Source organism: Manihot esculenta, chromosome 2 (genome assembly GCF_001659605.2).
Source record: "Manihot esculenta cultivar AM560-2 chromosome 2, M.esculenta_v8, whole genome shotgun sequence".
In the NCBI taxonomy this organism is placed as follows: Eukaryota; Viridiplantae; Streptophyta; class Magnoliopsida; order Malpighiales; family Euphorbiaceae; genus Manihot; species Manihot esculenta.
In genome coordinates this window covers 9,818,237-9,832,292 of record NC_035162.2, presented here as the reverse complement: position 1 = coordinate 9,832,292, position 14,056 = coordinate 9,818,237, and the positions used below count along the sequence as shown (strand labels likewise).

Sequence of the window (14,056 nt, the reverse complement as noted above, 5' to 3'; positions counted from 1 at the left end):
TATAATAAAGAAAATGAATAGTGACAATTCTCATTTCATCTATTTTGAAGACTAACTTTATATATACCTATACTAAAAAAATTATTATTAGAGAAATAACTTTAATAGTTTTTAAATAAAAATAAGTTTATTTAAATTTTAGATCATTTCAGAGATGATGATGCAAATATTTAAAATGTTATTTCCCAAATTTAAGATTTTTAAATCTTAGATACTATATTCTTATTATTGATTTTATCAATAATTATATTTATTTTTCTGATTAGAGGAACTAGTTTTCATTCTATATGATAAACTGAGTTTTGGGAGAGTTTCAGAATTAAGACACCTAGATACTGATTTGATTTAATGAGAAATCATGAGTTAAAATTGGTTCAAAATGAAGTAAATGCAAAAAATAAAAAAGAGTTAATGAATTTGCAGAGGCATTTAAAGAGATTAAGGTTTCTTAAGGAGTAATTAAGATGGTGGATTTTATAAGTTAAGAAAATCCCCTCAATTCGGGCTATCCCAAGAGTATATATATATTTGGTCACACTGATGTCCCTCATGACATGTCTTATTAAATATGATTGGAGAGTTTTTCAGTAGATTTGTCAAACGACTCATTTAATAGGATGCAGTTAGCTAACAAATGCGGAGTGAGCTAACTCATATTTGAATGGTTATATTCATACTTGTAGTATAAATTTAAAAGAAAAAAGTCCATTTATTTCAAACTTTAATAGAATATGAGATGTTAATTCGTACAATATAAATTGAACTTTATTTACAAAATTTATGAATTCTTTTATTTATATGGTGTCGGTGTGGATGCGTTCGTTGTTCACCATCAACAATAAGACATGCGAGTGATAAAAAAATTATCCTTTCTTGATGCAGTGTAATAAGTAATTAATTATTGGTGATAATCAATTCGCATTCTTAATAACTTCTTTTCGAATATTCTATTTCAAGAGTTTTCAAAAACATATATAAAATTCGTTCAACAACTATGGTAGACTTACTGATATTTCTTGTGCCAGTGGAAATAACTTAATAAATTTTATATTATTTTTTTGAATATATCTTTAATGCATGTTATTTCATAATTAAATTATTTCTAAAATTAATAGATTTTACATTTTTTTCATTATTGTATTTGTAAGGGGTGAAGTCATTAGCATTGTATCCGGTTGGAACATTTTAATATTTCAGCTAAGAAATTGAATTAATCGGCAAAACAAAAGAATTCATTAGCATAAAAGTGTTAGAGAAATGGATGAGCAAGAAATACCTGTGTTTCTCCATTTTTTACACGCTTCCTCCATGGCATTGTTTCTCACGTCACTTAAACTTTTGCTAGCTTTTTTCGTTTGCTCGATACCCTTGTCCCTAGCTCAAGAAGCAAATCACTTCATTTACAATGGCTTCAAGGGAGCCAATCTGAGTCTCAATGGGATTGCAAAAATCAATCCCAATGGTCTTTTACAACTTACAAACACTTCCCACCAGCAAATTGGCCATGCTTTCTTCCCATTCCCATTTCATTTCAATTCATCTTTGTCTAACAATTCTCGGCCATCTTTCTCATTTTCTACTTCTTTTGTGTTTGCCATGGTTCCTGAGTCGCCTGCTCGAGATGGCCATGGCATAGCCTTTACTATATCACCATCTCTAGAGTTCAAAGGGGCCATAGCAACGCAATATCTTGGACTCTTCAACTCCAAGCATTTTTTCAAATCATGCAGAAATAGAGAAATATTTTCAAAAACATGCAGGATCCGAAAATATTTTCGGATTCTGTGTGTCAACGCAGCGTGTTCGCCAGTCATACTGGCGAACATGCTTGTTCGACACCCATGGTGTCGAAGAAGGAAGAGTTCGACACCATGGGTGGCGAACTCTGCCTTTCTGAGCTTGTTCGCCACTATGAGTGGCGAACAAGCTCGTCCGGGCCACGGGAGCAGTGCAATCTGCTCCCGTGGCACGCCAGCTTGGCGAAAAGAATTGTTCGCCACTTAAAGTGGCGAACAATTGTGCTGAGTCATGTTCGCCACCTTGAGTGGCGAACATGCACAGAAAGAGGAAAAGTGTTCGCTAAGCGGCGAACAGTTTTCTGTTTATATCACATGCATGTGTATCACAATGCATGCACATGCATGTGTATCACAATGCATGTGATACCTCAGTTGCATGTGATACCACAAATTTGTTTGATAAATAAAAATTAAATATATAAAATAAATATAAATTTAAAAAATTTATAAAAATTAATAAAATATTATATTAAATTAAAATTTATTTATTGATATTAATTAAAAAAATATTAATATTAAAATTATTTTTTATATTTAAAATTATATATTTTTTAATTATCAATCAATTAATAATTCATTTGTAATTTTATTATAAAATCAATTTTTAATATTATTTAATAATATTATTATTATAATATTTAAATTTAAATTATCTAATTTATTATGTAGTATTTTTTAAATTTAAATAGTTTATGAAAAAATTTTTTATTATTAAAATATTATATATAAATTTTTTTATTTTTAAAAATTTAAATTTAATATAATTCTTTTCGCCAAGCTGGCATGCCACAGGAGCAGATTGCACTGCTCCCGTGGCCCGGACGAGCTTGTTCGCCATTCATAATGGCGAACAAGCTCAGAAAGGCAGAGTTCGCCACCCATGGCGTCGAACTCTTCCTTCTTCGACACCATGGGTGTCGAACAAGCATGTTCGCCAGTATGACTGGCGAACACGCTGCGTTGACACACAGAATCCGAAAATATTTTCGGATCCTGCATGTTTTTGAAAATATTTCTCTATTTTTGCATGATTTAAAAAAATGCTCCTTCAACTCCACCACCTTAGGCTTATCTTCAAACCACTTGCTTGCTGTCGAGTTCGATACTGTAAGGAACCCTGAATTTGGAGATATTAACGACAACCATGTTGGAGTAGATATCAATAACTTGACGTCCATTGAATCAGCTCCGGCGATGTATTTTTCTGAAAATGATGGGAAAAATAAGAGCTTGGACCTTGCTAGTGGGAAACCAGTGCAGGTTTGGATAGATTATGATGAATTAGAGAAGTTACTCAATGTAACACTAGCTCCTCTTGGAACAGTGAAGCTAGAAAAGCCACTATTGTCGACAACTGTTGATATCTCTGCAGTTCTCTTGGAGTCCATGTATGTTGGGTTCTCTGCATCTACAGGTTCAGTTGCATGTTACCACTATATTCTTGGGTGGAGCTTCAACAATAATGGGCAAGCACAAAGCCTTGACCTCTCAAAGCTTCCTTCACTTCCTCTTAAAAGAAAATCAAAGAGTAAGCTAGAACTAAAAAATTTTCCACCATTACTGACAGTAATTGTCTTCCTCGTAACTATTTCTGTAACTATTTATGTAATGAGGAAGAAATATGAAGAAATACGTGAAGATTGGGAACTGCAATATGGTCCTCAAAGATTTTCTTACAAGGATCTTTACAAAGCAACCAAAGGTTTCAAAGACAAACAGCTTCTTGGGTCTGGAGGTTTTGGAAGTGTTTACCGAGGAACGTTACCTTCATCCAATGTGGAAGTTGCAGTAAAGAAAATTTCACATAATTCAAAACAAGGAATGAAGGAATTTGTGGCAGAAATTGCTAGCATGGGAAGGCTAAGGCACAGGAACCTGGTTCACCTCCTAGGCTATTGCCGGCGAAAGGGAGAGCTTTTCTTGGTCTATGATCATATGCCCAATGGAAGCTTTGATAAGTTCCTTTTTAGCAATGAAAAACCCAACCTTGATTGGGTTCGGCGATTTCAAATCATCAAAGGAGTAGCATCTGCTCTATTCTACCTGCATGAAGAGTGGGAACAAGTTGTTCTTCATAGAGATGTGAAAGCTAGCAATGTTTTGTTAGATGCTGATCTCAACGGGCGACTAGGAGACTTTGGACTTTCCAAGTTTTATGATCATGGATCAACACCTCAAACAACGTCTGTGGTTGGAACTGTGGGATATCTTGCACCTGAACTTAGTACAACTGGAAAACCTACTACAAACAGTGATGTTTTTGCTTTTGGGATCTTCCTGCTTGAAGTGGTTTGTGGAAGGAGACCTGTGGAGTATAAAAGACCACAGGAGGAAGCTGTTTTGTTGGATTGGGTTCTTGAATGCTGGAAAAGAGGGGACATGCTTATGACTGTTGATCCTAGATTGGAAGGTAGCTTTGTTGTGGAAGAAATGGAATTGGTTTTGAAACTAGGTCTACTTTGTGCACACCGTCTACCCATGGCTAGGCCCACAATGAGGCAAGTGGTGCAATATTTAGATGGAAATGCCACCTTGCCAGAGATACCATTGCACGGTGCGGGTGTTGGTGTATTTTCAGTTAGCCATGAAGCACCTAGTGATCGGCCTTTTCTTTCTGCAGAGAGTATTTATTCCTTTTCCTTCTCAGATACTGACTCTGTTAGGCCCAGCCGTTTTAAAAGGAAAAAAAAACAAAATGAGGCCCATAAGTATATTTTCATATAAAAAAAAAAAAAAAAAAAGAAAGAAAAAGTGAGCATTAAAGCTCTGTTTCGGGAATGTCCCAAAACATTCCCGAAACAGAGCATTCGTCTTCCACCCCCAGAAAACAGAGCGAAAGCTCTGTTATTTTTTTTAAAAAAAAAATCTCCTCCTTAACTCAAATCTCTTCCTCCTCAACCCAAATCAACCCACAAACTTCTAAGTAAATATATTAGGGATTGACAGGTCCAACTATCAGTTTTTCTCTTACATGTTTTATAATTTAGAATTATAGCAGGTTACATGTTTTTATATGTATAAATACCAGGAAGTTCTGTCAGTTTTTCGGGTCATATCAGTCTCTACAATTTAGGGATTGGGTGTGACAGATTCAATTCTCAATGGTCACTGAATCTCTCATGGCCTAATGGCTCAGTGTTCATATGTTTATTTTGCAGATTAATAATATTTTTGTGCTGAGTTGTTTAAGCAAAATTTTCTCTTCTAGGACTATTGATTATCCTCCAGCATAAGAACTGAGAAAAGATGCAACACTATTATAAAACTGTAAAAGCTTAAATGAAGTTTCGCTACAACAGAGACAACTGAATGTTGCAAAAGCTTTTAGTTCATTGTTAAGTTGAATTTTGCTTTCTATAACATTTCACTTTGTTGCCCACATTTTTAATCATTATGTTTTTGCAGTTTAACCTTTGGAAATGTTCAAATCAGTGAGATGGATGTTAATGGTTTGTTTCAATCAACCTTTTGCTGCCCAGTCTGATGACATTAATGACATCAAATTGCTTTGTTGATGATGTCTGCAAGAAACACACATCAGGGGGAACATTTCTTGATGACCGTGTTTTAATGTAATTGCTTGTCAAAATAGCTGTACCAAATTACTGAACAGCAGAATAACATTGTGAGTTTCGCAGGTTCATTCAAGGCAGTGTCCCATTTGCTATTATTATATGTTATCAATGATTTGTCTATACAAATTTAGTCAAGTCATGGATTACCGAATGTCTCCATATTTTTTTTATTATTTCTCTTAAACAAGTGTTACCTCCGCTGTTATTTTATCTATTTGCTTTTAATTGGATAACTGATAGAATCATGTACTAGCTATGTTAAATTGAAAGCAATTTGACTGCAGAAGCATGCATTTCTTGCAACTGGACAAAAATAAAAGCAAGAGAAAAAGGAATCAAACTCACATCCAAAAAAATTACATTTTCACTCATTTATATAAAATCATTAGTTTTCCAAAATGGCATATTTTTTCTCCTACCTAACAAATACAATGTCAATAGGGTGTTCAAGTGGTCTGAATTATTCATCGGTCCATTTACTTTAACTGCAAGATTTACACAAATATTCATAAGTATTAATTGTCAATTTACATACTCCATTGACTTGTGATAGCGGTTGTCGAAACCGTAAAAAATAAACATATTAATCAATCAATAAATAACTTATAGATAATGGCAATAGGATCGAACCACAGGGATTTGACACTACGGACTTTCCTAACAATGACTTGGTCAAGTAAATAACAAATAAATAAAGAGGGGGTTCTGATGATAGTGAATTAATACTAAATAGCAGGAGAAAATAATAATTTAAATAGTTGAGAATTTCGATGGGAGAAGGATTCTAGTTGAAGCATGGATCTATTTTAGTTTTTTTTAGAATTGATCATTGACTCTTTAGTACTCTTATTTATTTCAATAAATTAGTTTAGGACGTGGAAAACGCTTCTCACAATCCAAATTCCTCCTTAATTCTAGTTTTACTAGGAAACATTCACCAATCAAACACTAGTTAACAAGATATCAAGGAACGTCCTTGGGGCTTTTAGCATCGAACAACTGTTAACTGCGTTAGGATTTAGAGAAACCTAATTCTAACCTTGCCAACCGCATGGTCAAGTTTAGATTATGCAACCGATTATACTTGAGTTTAAACAATCTAAGCAATTACGGACCTAAATCATTCAAACAATATATTACTTAAACAATTAAAAGCAACAGGCCTTAATTGATTCTAAAAGCACAACAATAATTATAGAAATATCAAGTTGCATAAATATTGAAAGTAAACAAAAGTTTAATAATGGAGTTTTAAATCTCCCAATTCATCACAAATCTGAAATTTTCCAACTTCAACTAGAAAAGGGAAGTGTTTAGCCACTCATGGTGGACAAAATCACAAAAAGAAAGAAGAAAGAAAAGAATGGAGATGCTGTGTGACTGCCGAAATTCTGCAGAATTGCCGACGCTGAGAAGATTGATTTTGCTGGTTTAGATGCTGTCCCCTTTTATAGCTGGAGAATCCTAATCCAATTAGGGTTTGGAAATCCCAATCTTGACTTGGTCCTTGTGGTCTTTAATTCCTCTTTTTGTCTTTGAATTTTATTGTGGATGGAATTCCTTTGGTGAGAGATGTTTCCGTGGCTCTTGGGACTAGTTTGGTGGTGTTTGAAATGGATTTGGACTTCTTTGCTTTTGAATTTCAGTTTTCTGCACTTTTCACGCTTCTGCTGTCTCTCTGCGTCAATGTGATTTGGGCGGGTGATTTGAGCAGATCACTTGCCCAAATCATTTCTGTGTGTTGCCTCCAGATTTCTATTTTAGCTTTCTACTTCTGATTTCTGTGGGTGATTTGGCCAAATCACTTTGACCCAATCACTTTTCCAGCTTTTTCTGCACTTTTTCTCAAACTTTCCATTTTCTTCTTTTTTTTACAAAAACATAACAAAAAAATAAATTAAGCTAGAAAAATGTGTATTTAAACAGTGATAAATATAATAAAAATGTGGCTAAATTATGCTTGATCAACTTGCCATCAGCTTTGAAAAGTATATGGTCAAGCATGAAAATGGGCAGAGAAAGGTTGATATTTCATCTCTAAAGATCTGAGAAGAAAAAACTCAGAGCACAATCTTTTTGATTATTTGATCAGAATCAAAACTCCTGTCCCTTCATGTTGTTAACGGTCAAATTGCTGTATATTCTGTTATGCAGTTCTGTTTTCTTGAAGCATTTGGCCTTAGCAGATCAAGAGGTAAATCAGTTTATCTACCATGGCTTCAATGAAGCCAACCTGCATCTTAATGGGATTGCCAAAATCCTCCCCAATTGTCACACCCATTCTCTAATATGTAGAGACGGATATGACTCAAAGAACTGACAGAATTTTCCCTGATATTTATACATATAAATACATGTAACCTGCTATAATTTTAAAATATTAAATATATAAGAGAGGATTGATAACCGGTCTAGTCAATCCATAATATATTTACACTAAACAAAATACATTCAGCACTTGAATATACAATCTATATATTATCTTCCAAAATTACAAAAAGAAGTTACAAGGGACTTAGGATTGGCCCGACCTCCACTAGACTCTGAGTGGACAAAGTGGAAGAAAGGACAAAACTAAGAGATGTGAACTGCTAGGAGTGAATCACCAAAAAGAATCTGTAATATTAAAAATATAAGGGGTGAGTAGTGAGCTGATAATTAAATAACAAAGGAAAAATAAAGTTTAGGTATTTAATAGTACCAAATACATAGCTAAAATAAGTCAGCTGAATAAATACAGTTTAATTCAATCAATATAAAATAAACTGAATATAAATTGCTAAGATTTCACTACTAGATAATAAATTCAAAAATTATAACCGTGAAAAATAGAATCCATATACACTCATAATATGTTCCCTGTAGATAATGCTGGCATCTTATGTGTGATAAAATAATGACAGCCTGAGAGTAATGCTAGCATCTTAGGCTCTATGATGACAATTTTGGCCCAAGAGCTAATAAAATACTAGTCATACACATGTGCAGAGCTACCTCCAAAGAGTGACCACCTGACATATGCCCCAAAGGCTGTCGGTATATCAAGCGCTGTCCCAAAGACAGTATAAATATATATTATACTGAAAATAAATCACCTGTCATCAAGGTATTATTTGTTCGGTGCATATACAAAGTGTAATCGGCTATTTATTCAGTTGTGCTTTAAATTCAATTTTCAATAATTTAATAGCTCAGTTGTTCAATGACAGAGATAGGAGTTGTATTTTGAACATCCCTCTAAGTCTTTCTTCGTGCCCAAATGCGTAGAGCTGGAAGTTTGCGTCCAAGGGTCACTATTCTGTCAAGAGTGCTTACAGATTTCTGGTTGCTGGGTTTCGACATAGGGAAGGTAGTGAGATATGGAGTCGTTTTTGGAAGACGAAGGTGCCTCCTAAAGTGCTTAATTTCTGTTGACGTGCTTTAGTTAATGTTGTTCCTTGCCTCTCTTTGCTTCAGTCCAGGAGAGTTCCGATTGATTCGATGTGTCCGTTATGTCATGAGACTCCTGAGACTGTCTTGCATATTCTTGTTCAATGTCCTTTTGCCCGCAGTTGTTGGTTGAGTTTGCCTTTGGGTTGGCCTGCATTCTCTGCTGCCTCTCTTAGGGAGTGGTTCTCTTTAGCCTTCCTTACTGCTTCTGCAGAGAATGCTTCCCTTATTCTAATGATATGTTGGGCTTTGTGGCATAATAGAAATAATGTTATTTGGAAAGCTCAGAGTCGAACTGGGAATGGTGCGTTCTTCATGGCACTGAATTTTTTGCAGCAATGGAGGGGGGGCCTGTTCTGATTCTACCAGCTGCACCAATGTTGTGTCGACTTTGACTGTCTGTGTAATACCCGATTAGACTCCAGTATCGGAATTCTTACCGTCCGGTGGAATCTCGGATGTTAGAACCTTCTAAAAGGGGTAAAATCATGTTTTTATGAAATATTTTCATGTATTTTATGGTTTTAAGTAAGAAAGAAAATGAGTTTTGAAAGAAAAAGACCATGGAAGGAAATCCAGGTTCGGCCACCGAACCTCATGTTCGGCCGGCGAACATGGTGCAGTTTAGGGAGCACCTTTGGCCTTCGAAGGTGGTCTGGCCAGCCACCTATAAAAGGCCCCGTGTCTAAAAATGGGCGAGTTTTCTTCTCCATTTTCGGTCAAAGGTGAGTCCATGCCCTCCCATGGTTAGTTTTGATATTTTCCTTCAAATCCTACAAGTTTTTAATAAGTTTTAGCTTGATTTTGAAGTTTTTGAGTAAATATCAAGTTTTGGAGCTTGGAGACCAAAGGAGCTAGATTTCTCCCATCTCCAAGTTAGGGATCGTATCTCCTCTCGATCTTCAAGAGGTAAGCATAGATCCCACCCTTCTTTTATGTTTTATGAAAGTTTTGAGGGGTTTTAAGAGGGTTTGTTGCATGATTAGAGTTTATGCATATGTTAGGGTTTATGTAAGTTTTATGGTTAATGTATGTTGTTTGTGTTGGTAGATGTGATGTTGTTGGGGTTTAGCCTAGTTTGGGACCCCTATATGCTTGTATATGTGTTTATGCATGTTGTTGTATGAGTTGGTATGAGTTTGGAAGGTTTGGGAGCAAATTGTGCATGAGAGGCTGAGTTCTGCCATTCTGGAAGAACTCAGGTTCGGCAGCCGAAACCATGTTCGGCCGCCGAACCTGCCTAGGGAGGCAGTTCTGGCTGTCGAACCCTGCCCCCGAAAGTTTGGACTTTCAGCTTTGGAGGGGAGTTTCGGCTGCTGAACTTGCCCCCGAAGATTGGCGAGTTTCGTCTCTGGAACCACTTTCGGCCGCCGAAAGTGGCTGACTTTCAGCTCTGGAGGGACTTTCGACCGTCGAACCTGCCGCCGAAAGTGCCCTGTTCAGCCTTCCTTTGCATGTTTTCTATGATTATTTTATGATATTTTAGGGGGTGTTTGGGGAGTTGTTTAGAGTCATGTTAGTGTATGTTTGGCACCTCATTCGAGTCTACCTGTATAGGATCGGACCCAAGGAACCGAGGAGCCCAGCAGTGAGTTAGCTGCTCCAGAGTTAGATCAGAGTCAGCCAGAGGTGAGTAGAACTGAACTATGTTTTAAAATAATAAAGTTTTGAGCATGTTCATGCATCACGAAAGCCATGATATATTTTAGGTTGTTGCATTAGAATCTCACGAATATGTTGCATTGCATAATATGTTGTTGATGTGGATGGATGTTGGATGAACCATTAGCCCTCAATATGATATGATGATTAATGAAAGTCCAAGGCTGCCCATGTCCACGCGTCCTGGCATTTGTTATGTATGATTTATGAAAGTCCAGGGCTGCCCATGTCCATGCGTCTTGGCATTGTGTTATGATTAAGAGGAAGTCCTGAGGAGCTCCGTCGAGGGCGGACACATTGGATATGTAGAGGGTTATTGGTGACAAGTCCATTAGTGATGTGAATTGTATGTATTGTGATGCATTCCACGAAAGCATAATTTACGTATATGTTCTTTTGTTCTACTCACTGGGCTTTTTAGCTCACCCCCTTTCCCTTAACCCCCAGGCTTGTAGGTTCAAGGTAGACCGGGGAGTCTTCAAGGTTGAAGTCAAGTTAAGTGTAATAGTTAGAGTGGACATGTATTGTAAAATGATTTTATGCAATGTAATGTAGAGAATGTTTTATGGTTTAGTATTGTACTTGGCCCGAATAGTAATGTTAGTTCCCTTGTACATGATCTTTTAATGAAATGTTTTTATGATGAAAAATGATAGTCCAAGCTTGATGTATGTTATGATAACCCGCTATAACATTTGATGAGGGCTCTAGTTTGGGGTTTTATGTTTATGATTTTAGTACATGCACAGGTCAGGCTTGGAATATGGAAGTTTTTTTTTAAATTTTTATGAAAATGTATGATCATATATGGGATGTTATCAGGTATATGGTAGGAATAGGAGGCTTGCTACGGGTCCCGGCGGCCTTAAGCCGATCTAGATCCTAGCATCGGTAGCGGTCCGGTTTTCGGGTTGTTACAGATTGGTATCAGAGTTCTAGGTTCATATGGTCGGACCTAGAGTGTATCGGGCTCATAGGAGTTATAGAAGGGCAAGCACAATAGGAAAAATCATGTCCACTAGGATAGGATGTGGAGTCCTGTCTTGAATGATGATGTGAAATGCCATGATTTATGCATGTGCATTAATGTTATGCTATGTATGTGATGCGGGTTCACGTGTTTCCACATGAACCATTTGATGCTAATGTTTTATGTGATGTGTGTTGTTTTTCAGTAAGTAAGATGAGAGGCACTCGTCGATCTGCACGATTGACTGGAGTACCAGCAGAGAATGAGGGCATGGATGCCCGTCCTCCTGCATTGCCAAGGGCAATGTCATGCAGATCTAATAGGGAGAGATCAGTAAGGGACCCTAGAAGGCCTTTTAATGCTAGTAGACGGGGTACAGATCAGGGTGGGAGTTCATGTAACTACCCGAAAATCGGACCACTATCGGCGCTAGGATCCAGGTCGGCTTAAGGCCGCCGGGACCCGTAGCAAGCCTAACATACATCCTATGAACCCGTTTAATCCCATACATGATCAACAAAATTCATAAAAAATTAAAACTTTTCTTTCATTCATTCATTCACACACCAAACTCAATCTGTGCATGCACTGAACATAATCATAATCATAAACTTGACCCCTCAGTGGGATCTCCTCAATGCCCCCAATGGGTGGCATAACATATGCTGAGTTGGTTTACATAAACATTAACAATTATCTAAGATCATGTATTAAAAGGGATAACAACAAGCTATGGTCAAGCACACTTCTAGACCTCAATATCAATATATTACATATCTATTCATCATTATACAATTTCATCATGTCCACAATCTAGCTATTACGTACATAAGACTTCACTACTCTTGCTGACCTCCTGGTCTACCCTGTACCTGCAAGCCTGGGGGTCAAGGGAGAGGGGTGAGCTACAATAGCCCAGTGAGCAGAATAATAAAACCTTTGAAACCTATGATAACATGAAATGCATCACATCACAGCTAATCACAACAAGGATGAATTTGTCACTAATAGTCCTCTACATATTCCAACTGTGCCAGGGGCGTAGAATGGGCCTCACTGGTCTTGCATACCGTATCATCATCATATCATCCCATATGAGGACTAAAGGATCATTCAACATTCATCCGCATCATCAACATATTATGCAATGCAACATATTCGTGAGTTCTAATGCAAGCACCCTATTATATCTCATGGCATTCATGATGCGTGAATCATGCTAAAACTGATTTATTTATTTAAAAGTATAAGAGTTATTCCACTCACCTTTGGGTAGCTCTGACTAGACACTGGAGCAGCTGAACTCACTGCTGGGGTCCTCGGTTCCTTGGGTCCGAACCTACACAGGTGGACTCCAATGAGGGACCAAACAACTAGAACATAACTCTAAAAACATCTCCCAAAAACCCCCCAAAACATCTCAAAACATTCATGCAAGAACATGCAAGGGAAGGCTGGACAGGGCACTTTCGGCGGCAGGTTCGGCGGCCGAAAGTCCCTCTAGAGCCGAAAGTCAGGCAGATTCGGCAGCACCTTCGGCGACCGAAACTCCTAGACAGAGGCGAAACTCATGCATGTTCGGCGGCACTTTCGGCGGCCGAAACTCCCAGACAGAGACGAAAGTCTCCTTTCGGGGGCAAGCTTCGGCAGCCGAAGGCTGCCTCCACAAGAGGGTTCGGCGGCCGAAACTCCCTTCGGCTGCCGAACCTGGTTTCTCCCAAAGGGCAGAAACTTGGTTCAAACATGCACAAATGCCTCCAAACTCAAACCATCATGCACTTAGCTCAACCAAAACATGCATACAAGCTCCTAGGGGTCTCAAACTACCTAAGACCCCAACTACAACACATCAAACACACATTACAAGCCACATTGCTCAAAAACCCATAAAAAACTCATAAACTCAACATAAGCTTACTCATGCATTCTCTACCCCATGAACTTCATAAAACTTACTTAAAACACAATATAAGCTAGAGATCGACTCTTACCTCTTGAAGATCGAGAGTAGAGGCGACCAAACTTGGGGTTGGGAGAGATTTGAGTTCTTGAACCTCAAAACTCCAAAACTTTGCTCAAAAGCTCAAATCTTCAAAACAAAGTTAAAACAAATGAAAAACTTGAAAGATCTAGAGGAAAAACATCAAAGATCGGTGAGGGACGGCAGAGAGCTCACCTTGGCCGAAAATGGGGGAAAAGCTCGCCCGTTTTCGGCTAAGGGACCCTTTTATAGTGGCTGTCCAGGCCATGTTCGGGGGCCGAATGTGCCTCCGCATGCATGCCATGTTCGGCGGCCGAACTTGAGGTTCGGCGGCCGAACCTGGACTCCCCTCACTTATGCCTTCGGGGGCCTAAGGCTCACCCGAAATGCATGCATGTTCGGAGGCCGAACTTTGAATTTCGGCGGCCGAACCTGAGCTTTCCTCCAAGGTTGTTCTTATTCAAAAACTCATTTCCTCTTTACTTAAAATCATCAAAAACATTAAAACATTTCATGAAAACATGGTTTTGCCCTTCTAGAGGTCTCCGACATCCGAGATTCCACCGGACGGTAGGAATTCTGATACCGGAGTCTAGCCGGGTATTACAGTTCAGCTGATGTGAGGGAAGATATGAATGTT

The 14,056-nt window shown here is 37.8% G+C and overlaps 2 protein-coding genes across 2 annotated transcripts; both read left to right on the top strand.

The window, feature by feature from the left end:
- The first annotated feature begins 1,308 nt into the window (after positions 1–1,308).
- LOC110608805 (L-type lectin-domain containing receptor kinase IV.2) lies at positions 1,309–7,694 on the top strand. The gene is made up of 5 exons (XM_043953792.1): positions 1,309–1,697; positions 2,846–4,507; positions 5,205–5,248; positions 7,021–7,075; positions 7,529–7,694. Exons 1-5 carry the CDS (start codon positions 1,309–1,311, stop codon positions 7,692–7,694), a joined length of 2,316 nt encoding a protein of 771 aa, XP_043809727.1.
- A 939-nt stretch (positions 7,695–8,633) lies between these two features.
- On the top strand, positions 8,634–9,163 carry LOC110608804. The gene is made up of 2 exons (XM_021748096.1): positions 8,634–8,723; positions 8,831–9,163. Exons 1-2 carry the CDS (start codon positions 8,634–8,636, stop codon positions 9,161–9,163), a joined length of 423 nt encoding a protein of 140 aa, XP_021603788.1.
- Positions 9,164–14,056: the final 4,893 nt, after the last annotated feature.

Coding starts and splice junctions, on each gene's coding strand:
- LOC110608805 (XM_043953792.1), top strand. CDS start 1,309: ATGGCATTGTTTCTCACGTCACTTAAACTTTTGCTAGCTTTTTTCGTT. Junction 1,698..2,845: donor GCAACGCAATATCTTGGACT/CTTCAACTCCAA, acceptor AAAAAAATGCTC/CTTCAACTCCACCACCTTAG. Junction 7,076..7,528: donor CGTCAATGTGATTTGGGCGG/GTGATTTGAGCA, acceptor TCTGTTATGCAG/TTCTGTTTTCTTGAAGCATT.
- LOC110608804 (XM_021748096.1), top strand. CDS start 8,634: ATGCGTAGAGCTGGAAGTTTGCGTCCAAGGGTCACTATTCTGTCAAGA. Junction 8,724..8,830: donor TGGGTTTCGACATAGGGAAG/GTAGTGAGATAT, acceptor TCTTTGCTTCAG/TCCAGGAGAGTTCCGATTGA.